This window comes from Xyrauchen texanus, chromosome 5, assembly GCF_025860055.1.
Source record: "Xyrauchen texanus isolate HMW12.3.18 chromosome 5, RBS_HiC_50CHRs, whole genome shotgun sequence".
Lineage (NCBI taxonomy): Eukaryota > Metazoa > Chordata > Actinopteri > Cypriniformes > Catostomidae > Xyrauchen > Xyrauchen texanus.
This window is the reverse complement of record NC_068280.1, coordinates 12,590,769-12,603,386: the sequence shown is the minus strand read 5'-3', so window position 1 is coordinate 12,603,386 and position 12,618 is coordinate 12,590,769. Positions and strand designations below refer to the sequence as shown.

Here is a 12,618-nt window from a genome sequence, read left to right as displayed (position 1 = left end):
AATTATTTGGCATATTGCCATTATATATATATATATATATATATATATATACACACACACACACACACACACACTAAAGAGAAAGGTTTTGGAATACTAAAGAGATGTAACTCTAAAAAGAGTGAGGTACAGGGTGTTATGAGGTCCTGGGTCACGAGGTATGCATTTAAGGGTTAAATAGGAACTGTTAAATCTAGCCTTCATGAGCCATCCAAAAATCTACAACCACCTTAAAATCTATCGTTTTACGTATCAGGACACAATAAAAAATCATTTGGTCCTTAACAGGTCTTAAAATTAGGTAAATGTAACCTCAGATGAACAACATGCCATATTACACCGTGCCATGATTTAGTGAATAAAAATAAAGCCAAAATGGAGAAGCCATGTGTGAAAGACAAAGTACACCCTTACTGCTTCCATAGGAATTAAGAAGCTAAGTAGTAGCCAGGTGCTGCTAATCAAATGCCCTTGATTAATTGATCATCATCAAGTGTGACCACCTCTATAAAAGCAGACGTTTTAGCAGTTTGCTGGTCTGGAGCATTCAGGTGTGTTAACACAATGACAAGGAGAAAAGACATCAGCAATGATCTTAGAGAAGTAATTGTTGCAACCTATCAATCTTGGAAGGTTTATAAGGCCATATCCAAACAATTTAGAAGTCCATCATTCTACAGTGAGAAAGATTATTCACAAGTGGAACACATTCAAGACAGTTGCCAATCTTCCCAAGAGTGAACATCCCAGTAAATTTACCCCGAGGTCAGACCGTGCAATGCTCAGAGAAATTCTGAGAGTTCAATCTCAGACAAGCATGTTAAAGTTCATGACAGTACAATTAGAAAAATACTGAACAAGTATGGCTTGTTTGGAAGGGTTGCCATGAGAAAGCCTCTTCTCTCTAAAAAGAACCTGGCAGCACAGCTTAAGTTTGCAAAGTTGCATCTGAACAAACCACAAGACTTCTGGAACATTGTCCCTTGGACAGACAAGACCAAAGCGGAGATGTTTGTTCATATTGCACAGTGCCCTGTTTGGTGAATCCTCATACCAACTGTCAAGTACGGTGGTGGAGGGGTGAAGATTTGTGCTTGTTTTGCAGCACAGGACCTTGGCACCTTGCAGTCATTGAGTCGACCATGAACTCCTCTGTGTAACAAAGTATTCTAGAGTCAAATGTGAGGCCATCTACCAACAGCTAAAGCTTGGCTGAAATTGGGTCATGCAACAGGACAATGATCCCAAGCACACCAGCAAATCTACAACAGAATGGCTGAAAAAGAAAAGAATCATGGTGTTGCAATGGCCCAGTCAAAGTCCAGACCTCAACCAAATTGAAATGCTGTGGCGGGACCTTAAAAGAGCTGTGCATAAACATTTGCCCACAAACCTCAATGAACTGAAGCAACGTTGTAAAGAAGAGTGGGCCAAAATTCCTCCACAATGATGTGAGAGACTGATAAAGTCATTCAGAAAACGATTACTTGGAAGTTATTGCTGCTAAAGGTGGTTCTACATGCTATTGAATCATAAGGTGTACTTAGTTATTCACACATGACTTCTACATTTTGGCTTTAGTTTTGTTGAATAAATTATGTCACGAGTTGTTGTTCATCGGAGGTTGTATTTACCTAACTTTAAGACCTGCTAAGGACCAGATGATTTTATCATGTCCTGAATCGTAAAGCCATAGAATTCATGGAGGGTGTACTTTCTTTTTCACATGATTGTAGCCATCCAAAATATTAACAAAGACACTAATCAATACAAGTAAAATACAAAAACATCTAAAAGAAGAGGCAAGAGATTGTTGAAAGGTTTGGATAGAGTATTAATTTATTCATTACACACGGTCCACAAGTATTTCGTCTTTGTACAATTCTCACAAGGACAAACAAAACTGTTTATCTGTAAGGAACACACTTGCTGAAGAGCTTTTATTTGTAACACTTCTTCCTTCATTTAAATCCTCTAGACAGACAGAATATCCAAGGAAGAAGGGAGAAAGTGGGGAGGATGGATCGTCGGTCTTGAAATGAGGATTTAACTTGGGCCTTACAATGGTGCATCACCCATTTCAGTTTTCCAGAACAACTAGGTTTGCCTGTCATTAGGCTCTGCTAAAAATTAGAGCTCTGATGTACAAAGACATGTTTCAGTATGAGGCACCACTATAAGACTGTGTTTTATGGACATGAATGTGTGAAGGTTGAAGTTAAACAGTATGTTCACACTGAAAGAGAAATCAGAATGTGCACCTTCAAAATAATCAGTCTCTGGGCTTCAAGATGCACTCAGCATAACGGTCTAAAACCAAATCTACCTTATTCCATTGAATATTTGACTATTGGTAATTGCTTTTATTTCACTGTCTGTGTTGAAATAAGACAGCCTGTATTACTGTTTATCTGTACAGATAGTCAGCCTGGATGTTGGCAGCAATCTCAGCCTCCCACTTGTCTCCATTGTTGAGGAGTTTCTCCTTATTATACAGCAGTTCCTCGTGAGTCTCTGTGGAGAACTCAAAGTTGGGGCCCTGAGAGAAAGACAGAGGAAAACATTTGCTTCAATTAATCTGGTCCGGTTGAATGTATGGTCAGTTAATTCTATGAGCAATATCATGTCAAATATCAGATTATACATTTCACTAGTAGATCCCAATACTAGTGAAATTATCGGTGCCTTAAAAGTGACATCAAATATTAGCTAATAATTCTGCTTACTGGAAATACAGAATTATGTTAGATACATTTGCTGCTTACACACAGTTGCTGATTACATACATTTAAATACAAATTCTAAAGAAATACTTTCTCATTACATCTAAATAATCTTTTCAAAAATACATATTTAATGCCAGTGCTTGCTCATCCAGTTAATTCATACTTTACTGATGAAATCAATTCAGACATGATAATTGACATTAGGATGATATTCTCCCATTGCATTATTATACATAATATTCCACACTATACTGTATATAGTAGATTTATTAATATGGCACTCTCATTAAACCTCTGTAAAGTAAAAACTTTTCTCCTGCAGTGTCAAACTCAAACATTCAGAGCTTCAAACAGACATTCGATCCCTAGTGCTGAAATTGTGGCCACGATTCTGCCATTGGAGACAAATTTTGGGAATCCTAAAGGATTTCTATCATTGTAGGGCAAAATCGGCAATCTTACAACGTTCAGTGTGACGCGTTCAGCGACGGCCGATTAATAGCGTTTGCGATGATCTTTAGCCTCTGACAAAGTTCTGGCAGTGTCAGAAATTTAGCATTGCAACCATATAGTGTGACTGCTATTACGACAGCCAGATGATATAGTCTGCGCCTCTCTCCCCAATTCACTTGGAAAGAAACCTGCTCACATGTGCACTATAGCAACATTTGTGCTCAGTTATCACTCAAGCTCTTTTAGTGTTTTTTCTTCTTTTAATTTGATATAAAACGTTTTATTAAATAGACAGAAAATACTTGGCGAAAAGTGTAATACTTCAGAAATATGAACGCAATATTCTCTGAATTAAATAAATACAGAGCTTACAAAAAAATAAAAAATATAGCATTTTCTCGTTTTTTTTTCTTTATATTTATCATGCGTTTTCTTTAATTACTATTTTACTTTTAATATATTTACTTTAAATGTCTGTAAACTTCTTTATTTAAGATTCACACCACAAAATTTAAATTGGTAAGTATTTAGGGACATTTGAATCCAAATCAGCAGATACAGTTTGGATACAATTATAGAAATCTGTCATTTTTGTGTATTATCCATAGGGAATTTGCAAGCACGATATGTTATTAGCCTATATACATTTTTTATATTTTGTGTGGCCGAAAGTTAACTTTTAATAACCCACCTTTTTATTTTTCCCCTGTGTGAACTGAGAAGCCCACAAGTCTTTTTATTTCCACAATGAATATTTGCTTGTGGTACCCACTCATTACTGTAGGCTACCTCCCGCAATCGCGTTCATTCTCAACATCTGTAATTGTTCGTATTTGTGATCAGGCTGTCTTATTATAAGCCTATTTGACAAAATCGATCTTTCTTTTTACATTTTAGCATATGTTTGTGATGAAGTGGTATTGGAGCATCAGAAATGCTGATGTCCTGACTTTCAGAAGAAGTTTTCTGAAAAAATGCTCCTCCAGGGCAGGCAAATCTTTCGCTTCCAATCTTTTCGCCATTTCGCTTCTATTCTGCAACGCTTCACGTTCACTGATCGGGACCACAGTTAGCTACAATGTGTATCATACAGTCTGACATAATGTCGCAGTGTGCCTTATCGATATCAATGCATCCATATCATACAGTCTGACAAGCAACAATCTTAAAGGACTGAAAAAATCCTACAGTGTATAGCAGGCTTAAGTTTCCACTGTATCAGCCGAACTCATCGTACAACACCTGTGGCTACTAGTGTGCAATGAAGCGATTTCCATTTAGGACATCAAGTGTATTGGATAGAACAGATGCTAAAATAATAATTGTCACTTTTTTTTTTTTTTTATTGTCACGCAATGTATTGTCCCACGATAAACCGTCACACCCCTAATGATTATACACATACAAATGTTTTGATATACTGACACGCAGTACTTAAAAGTGAAGTTAAATTGTTCATTTTCACTTCAAATATAATGTCAGTAATGCCTGAATTGCCACTTAACAATAGTGATTTTTTAACCTAACAACAACTGTGGAAACAGATCAAACCCATTTTATATCCAACCACTGATAAGCTTTCATTTCTCTAGATTAATTAAAATATACCAGAATTTCTTGAATAAAGTGCTTATGGCAAAAATCAGTAGTCTCTGTCTTGCACGTTCTCAACTTTAAAGCATGTGCATGATGCAGCAGCAGCTCCATAAAAAGTGCTTACAGAGAACGCATAGAATGCACAGCTTATCGAGAATTCACGTGGGTGACATTTTTATGTCTGAAAAAATGGAATTACAGGTTAATCTGGAAAATAAATCACATCCCTCGTCTACATACAGGCTATACCATATACTTGGTGTATAGAATATACCTGGTGACCTCTCTCTACCGAAATCTCACCCCTTTGCATGAAAAACACAGTGATAATGGCCAGGATGAGTACTTGCACTAGTGTGGCGCCAATCTCTTACCTCTACAATGGCATCTACAGGGCAAGCTTCCTGGCAAAAGCCACAGTAGATGCATTTGGTCATGTCTATGTCATAGCGCGTTGTTCGCCTGCTGCCATCAGCACGAGGCTCTGCCTCAATTGTGATGGCCTGAAAGAGAAGCAAAGGGTGTCACCAATTTACATGCATTACTTTGGGGGAGAAAAAGTATGTAACAATCCTGACAGCTATAACATTTTATACTGTTGTAAATACTATTCCTATTTATTTGTGATACATAGCTAAGTTTTCAATAAGATGAATTTACTGCTTGTAATTACACTGTTATAAACACAGTGTAAGCAGAAAGACCAAGTGCAGTGTAAAAAAAAAGATTGTACCTGTGCTGGGCAGATGGCCTCACATAGTTTACACGCAATGCAACGCTCCTCTCCAGAGGGATACCTGCGCAGTGCATGTTCACCACGGAAACGGGGAGAAAGAGGGCCCTTCTCGAATGGGTAGTTAATTGTGGCAGGCTCACGGAAGAGATAGCTCATAGTCATTCCCAAACCTGCACCAACATTCAGATAGGGCCATACTATTTAGAGGTATCCCATATTAAATTATAAAAAGAAAGGTAACAAGTTGTTACTGACCTCTGAACAGCTCTGTCCACAGAAGAGTCTGAGCCGCACGGTCCGTGATAGACTTCATATCTGTAGCTTCCTCCTCATTGTTGACATACTCTAAATAAAGAAAATAAGCATTGTGACAAATGAAAGGACTTTGAAATAAACATACACTAGATTAAAATAGAGTGATTCCTGTTTTTGCTATTTTAGATACTCACTGATCCCCGCTCTGTGCGCTGATAGGCTGAGAGGACGTGCAAGATTTTGACTGGCCAGTAATGACCCTAAAGAAGAAGCCCATATCATAATCAGGTATAAGGCAATAAAATAATCTGTGCTTAATTCAGGGACAAACTCTCAATATTTTGTTGATATGTATATACTCCAGGGTCTGAAATTAAGGATGGCTAGGGGCAAAAATGACAAAGGCACCAGTAATTAAAAAAAAATGCCCTTATAATGAATTCTGCTTGTATATATTTGTAACATCAGACATAGTTCTTAAAGGGATAGTTCACCCAAAATGAAAATTCTCTCATCATTTACTCATGTTCATACCATCCCAGATGTGTAGGACTTTCTTCTGCTGAATACAAATGAAGACTTTTAGATAAACTCCAAAAAGCATTTTAAGGCCACATAGTCCAGTGATTAAATCCATGTCTTCAGAAGTGATATGATAGGTGTGGGTGAGAAACAGATCAATATTTAAGTCCTTTTTTACTATAAATCCTCCTCCCTGCCCAGTAGTTGGCAATATAAATGAAGAATGTAAATGATCAAAAACATAAGAATGTGAAAGAGAAGATTTATAGTAAACAAATACTTAAATATTGATCTGTTTCTCACCCACAACTATCATATCACTTCTGAAGACATGGATTTAATCACTGGACTATGTGGCCTTAAAATGCTTTTTGGAGCTTCAAATTTCTGGCCAAACTTCACTTGCATTTTGAAGACCAACAAAGCAGAGATATTCTTCAAAAAATGTGTGTTTGTGTTCAGCAAAAGAAAGAAAGTCAAACATATCTGGGATTGCATGAGAGAGAATAAATGAGAGAATTTTTTACTTTAGGGTGAACTATTGCTTTAAGTTTCTATTATAGTCCTAGTTATTCATATTATGCAGCAAATATGAGTTGATGTTGAATACATTTTTGGTTAAGAGATAATCAATTCTTAATCTTGAAAATTGTATTAATAAATTGATTAAAGTATTTGACAAACGAAAAAAATTGCCCTCATAAAAGGTAAAAATGGCCTTAATATAAAACTTAATTTCTGACACTGATATATACATATGTCACTGCATTTGTTTCAATTTAATTTGTACACCACAAATGTTATGTTGACTCACCTGGCCTGGATACGGTGTAGAGCAGACGTAATGCTGCAGACATCTTAAAGAAGTCCACTGAGAGTAACAGGGAAGAAGATAAGGAAATATGACTTGTTATAAAAGTATCTACTATGTACATTGCTGTGAAAAAGTATTTGCCCCTTCCTGACTTTGTCTATTTTTCATACTAATTTGTTTTAGATCTTCAAACGAGATATAACATAAAAAAGACAACCCGAGTAAACACAATATACAGTTTTTTTTATTGAAGCAAAAACGTTATCCAACCCCTATATCACCCATGTGAAACACTAACTGCCACCTTAAACTTATTAGCTGGTTGTGCTACCTTTAGCAGCAACAACTGCAACCAAATGCTTCAGATAACTGGAGATCAGTCTTTAACAATGCTGTAGTGGAATTTTGACCCACTCTTCTTTGCAGAACTGCTTTAATTTAGCCACATTGGAGGGTTTTCGAGCGTGAACTGCCTATGTAAGTTCCTGCCACAGCAACTCAATCGGGTTCAAGTCAGGACTTTGACTAGGCCACTCCAAAACTTTAATTTAGCTTCCTTACTCCTATGCTTTGGATCATTGTCTTGCTGCATAATCCAGTAGCAATTCAGCTTCAACTCACAGACTGATGACCAGACGTTCTCCTTTAGGACTTTTTGGTAGAATTCATGTTTCCCTCAATTATTGCAAGTCAACCTGGCCCTGAAGCAGCAAAGCATCCCCACACCATCACACTACTACCTCCATGCTTGACCATAGGTATTATGTTCTTTTTGTGGAAATCTGTGTTTGATTTACGACAGATGTGACTGGACCCTGTCTTCCAAACAGTTCCACTTTCGACTCAGTCCACAGAATATTCTCCCAAAAGGTTTGAGGATCATCAAGGTGTGTTTTGGCAAAATGCAGATGAGCCTTAATGTTCTTCTGTGTTAGCAGTGATTTTCATCTCACCACTCTTCCAATGATGGCATTTCTGGCCAGTGTCTTTCTGATAGTGGAGTCATGAACAGTGACCTTTATTGACGCAAGACAGGCCTGCAGTTCCTTGGATGTTGTCCTTGGCTTTTTTGTGACTTCCTGGATGAGTCGTCGCTGTGCTCTTGGAGGAATTCTGGAAGGTCGGACACTTCTGGGTAGGTTCACTACTGTGTCAAGTTTTCTCGGCTCTCACTGTGGTTCTTTGGAGTCCAAGGGCCTTTAAAATATCGTTGTAACCCTTCCCAGACTGATGTATATTAATCACTTTTTTCCTCATAATTTCTGGAATTTCTTTCGACCTCGGCATAGTGTGCTACTGGGTGAGACCTTTTAGCCAACTTCATGCTGCTATTTAGGTGTTTATTTTATTAAACAGGGATGGCAGTAATCAAGCTTAGTGTCTAGTCCAGCTGAACACCATTATGAATGCACTTTCATAGATTTGGGGATTTAGTAACTAAGGGACAAATACTTTTTCACACAGGCCCAGTTGGTATTGGAAAACTTTTTTGCTTCAATAAATAACATTATCATTGTGTTTACTCAGATTTCTTTCGTTATTTAAATTTTTCTTTGTTTTTAGATTTTTTTTTTAATTTTTGAAACAATTTAGTATGAGATGTACACAAAAACAAGAAGAAATCTGGATGGGGAAAGTACGTTTTCACAGGATTGTACATTCAATTGTTATCAGATTCAGATGAGATTACTAAAACATTCCGGTGGACAATCTATTGATGTGTTTTATATATCATGACAAAATTAGAAACAGGTCCATAGATTTTTGGTTAAAATGTACAAGTAATGGGAAATGTATATATTTTAGGTCCTGTGACTGGCCACCATTTCTTTTCACCAATTTTTTACTTTAAATTTGTTGCTTACTTGCCACCATTTCTTATTCATTTCTTAAATTCTCTTTGTGAGAATTGAAAATATTCCACGTAGCTTCTTAATTAAAAACTATCTGCACCAATAATAATTTACAAGAAATAACAGTAGTTTTAGATGAAACCCTTGACATTTCATGTCAGCTACCCGGTCATACAAAACAGTGTGCCATACTTTCCCCCTACAGAAAGTAAACAAAAACCCAAAACATTTGTTCCGCTAAAATCATGATTAGGGATGGGCAAACCCACATATTTTATTTTCGATACCAATAATTTCAAGTCCAATATCACCAATATCGATACTTCTATTACATTGATTTTTTTTTTGTTGAGATTTCTTGGGATAAAATGGGCAATATAATATATTATTTTTAGTCATAATTCAAGTCATTATTTATTTTTTTTTACATTCGTGAGCCTAAACAAAAAAATATTACACTTCCGTTTTGTTTACACTTACAATAATTAACCATGGTTTCACTACAGTAACTATAGATTAACCATGGGCTTTAGTTGAACCATAGTTTCCACACAATTAACCATGGTTACTACTACAATTTTTCTTGTAAAAAAAAACAAAACAAAAACAAAACTTAGTTTCTACAATATTACTTTAGTTCAACCATGGTTAACTTTTTTTTTTTATTTTATTTAATTAGTTATTACAAACAATTACACACAATTATAAGTAAGAAATGTCACCTTTAGATATGTTGTTATTTTAGTGTGGATTTACTACCGAAGCAATGATGTAGTAGTGTCTCTAGAAGATGACATACTGTGAATTACTGAAAAAAAAATAACACATGAAACCTGATTTCTAAAATGTATTTACATTTATATACAGTACATGTGTAAAATGTGTAAGAAATTAATTTTTTCCATAAAAAAAAATGGCTATTGTAATTATAGTCCCACATGAACATAAATGTATATCTTGGTAAGTTTCTTGCTGGCATGGTGTACAGAACACTACTAAGAAATGGTAACTTGATGTTAAATATGTATTTAAATTAACAGGTGTCATTAATGTTCCTTTTATTAGGCTACTATGAAAATTGTTAATACTTTATTATTATTACTCAAATAATCATTCATAATACACAATAAACTGTCAAGCATTGTAGCTAATATGAGTGTAGTAATGTTCACGTAAACACGTTATCTTGGAATACCATTTATAGCCTACCTAAAAATGAAAGGTTATTTGTTTTATTTTTTTACTATTATGTGATTTTCTATGTATAGTGAAATTGTTTTCCTACTTAAAAATATAATTTGATATAACAAGAAAAAGGCAATAACATGCAGTATTTTCACAAAGTTTAATTGTATACGTTATATTTAAATGTATATACATATATTTTGCAAGGAAATATATTTACAGTGCAAATTATGGTCACTCCTTGTGCATTAGACGCTAGAAATTCTCAGATTTTTCTGTAATTACCTCTACAAGGCACTGATCTCTCTTGTTTGAAAGAGTTTTGTGACAGCGCAAGCGCGTGTCTGCTTGTCTTTCAGCATTTATGCATGAAAATGAGCGGAAGAAGAAATAGTCCCCATCCTGCACAATATTTGCTCATATAGCCTAATCCTTTTTATTTCACTTTGAAGCGTATGTTTACTGTTCATGGTAACCAAATATTAATATCCCTAGTTTAAAAAATATATCCATATTTTTGTATGAGGATCGATATTTTTACAACTTCAGTATTGGAAGTATCGATACTTTAGGATCGATCCGCCCATCACTATGAAGCAGAAACATTAGATGTGAATGATTTCCGCCCGCATATCAATGACCTCAACTCTATGAACAGTACGCATGTAAAACGTGTAATCTAATGCATAATCCAAGTCGTGCAAAGCCTACACACTCCAGACAATAAGGACAACAGCAGTAAAGTTCAGGACACTCGTGCTATCCACGCGTTTACTGGTTAAAACATAGCGGTAGTGAGACATAGATATACATTCATTTATTCTTCGCACGGTTATCATTACATATTTAAGTGTTGTTTATTTGATATTAAAAGGCTAAATGTTGACTGTGCAGTGGTTCTGGTAGCTTAGCCACAAGTTAATTTCTCAAGGACTTTCAATGACTGTAATGCCACTACGCTTACATTCTTTATACCAATAATTGTCTGATTACCATTATACAATTCGCTCAGTTCAACACAATGCGGTGTCTGACTACTCAAGGGATAGACGATAAATACAATGAGTTTGCAAATCAGTTCACACTCACCGGACAGTCGCTATTTGGCCTTCTCAACCAGAACAGCGGACGATTATGAAAATGCACAAGCAGAACGCCGGAAGTGAGGTCACACATTAGATTATCTTCTTCTTCTCCTTCTTCTTCTTCTTCTTCTTTTGTTTTTTTATGGCGGTTGGCAAACCAAGTTAACGGTGCATTACCGCCACCGACTGGGCTGGAGTGTGAATCAAGAGATATTGGAACTTAGCTAAAAAAAAATAAAAAAAATAAAAATTTAAATCCTTTTGTCTAAGTCTATGTCTCTCAGATACTTAATAACAAAGTGATAAATGTTACTAGATGTTTTCCCTAATAAACCTTGCATTGTGAAATTATTCTGATTGATCATTCTGAGAAACTGAAAAAGCTGGTTTCTTTCTTGACTGTATTTTGTGCACTGAAATAAAATATGCTCCACAGTTTCTGAATGAGTACAATGTTGGCATTTCCCTGTTGGATGTTTCCCTATTAATTTCAATGAAGAATTGAGCCCTGTGTGTCCTATTCTTAACCGTGTAATTATACTTTCCTCTCTTCTACTCCTACACTCTATCCTTCCTATACCCACTTCTGGTTGTATATTATATAAATGTCTCCCTTTATCCTGATCCACCCAATACTCCTGCCATTTTGATCTTGCATATGCTTTAATTAATATTCTAACTTCAGTTTTAATAATCTATTATGTTTTAGTGTTTGTTTTGCAAGTTTATCAACCTCCTCATTCCCTTTCACTCCAACATGTGCAGGTACCCAAAGAAACCTAATTTTTAAATCCTTTACATTTAACTTATGTAAAACCATACATATTTTATGAATTCTATCATTTCTTATAGATTTCCCAGATTTCATGCTTTCTAAAGCTGAATAACTATCAGATATAATCACGGAGTTATTTAAATCATTTCCCTCTACCCATTCCAGGGCCAACAAAATTGCAACCAGCTCTGTTGTGTATACTGATAAATCATCTGTTATTCTTTCCTGACATATTACCCCATTCTTTGGAATATATACTGCTGACCCAGCATGTCCTGTCTTTGGATCCTTGGAACCATCTGTATATATAAATGTATATTCAGAAAAATGCATATCCAGATAACAATTAACAATATCCTTCACTGCTACTTCCTTTGATTTATTTTTGATTTCCTTATGAATGCCTAAATCTACATCTGGTATAGGGAAAAACCATGGAGGAATAGGAGGGACTGAAACCGTTGAACAGTACTGTAACTTATGTAACCCTATATTCTCAGCTTTCACATCACCAATCCACCCAAAGACTGTTCCCAGCAGTCTTTTAAGATAGCTTTAGCTGGGTGGCTATCAACTTGTCCCCCACATTAGATTATCACACAAACAAGAGCCTTAAAA

General features: G+C 35.7%; 1 protein-coding gene across 1 annotated transcript; it reads right to left on the bottom strand.

Annotated features, from left to right (window-relative positions):
* Positions 1-1,819: 1,819 nt before the first annotated feature.
* LOC127644014 (NADH dehydrogenase [ubiquinone] iron-sulfur protein 8, mitochondrial-like) lies at positions 1,820-11,333 on the bottom strand. Its single transcript, XM_052127006.1, has 7 exons — positions 11,230-11,333; positions 7,103-7,159; positions 5,961-6,026; positions 5,767-5,856; positions 5,509-5,681; positions 5,150-5,278; positions 1,820-2,539 (listed from the first exon to the last, which is right to left on the bottom strand). Exons 2-7 carry the CDS (start codon positions 7,143-7,145, stop codon positions 2,408-2,410), a joined length of 633 nt encoding a protein of 210 aa, XP_051982966.1. The 5' UTR covers positions 7,146-7,159; positions 11,230-11,333; the 3' UTR covers positions 1,820-2,407.
* Positions 11,334-12,618: the final 1,285 nt, after the last annotated feature.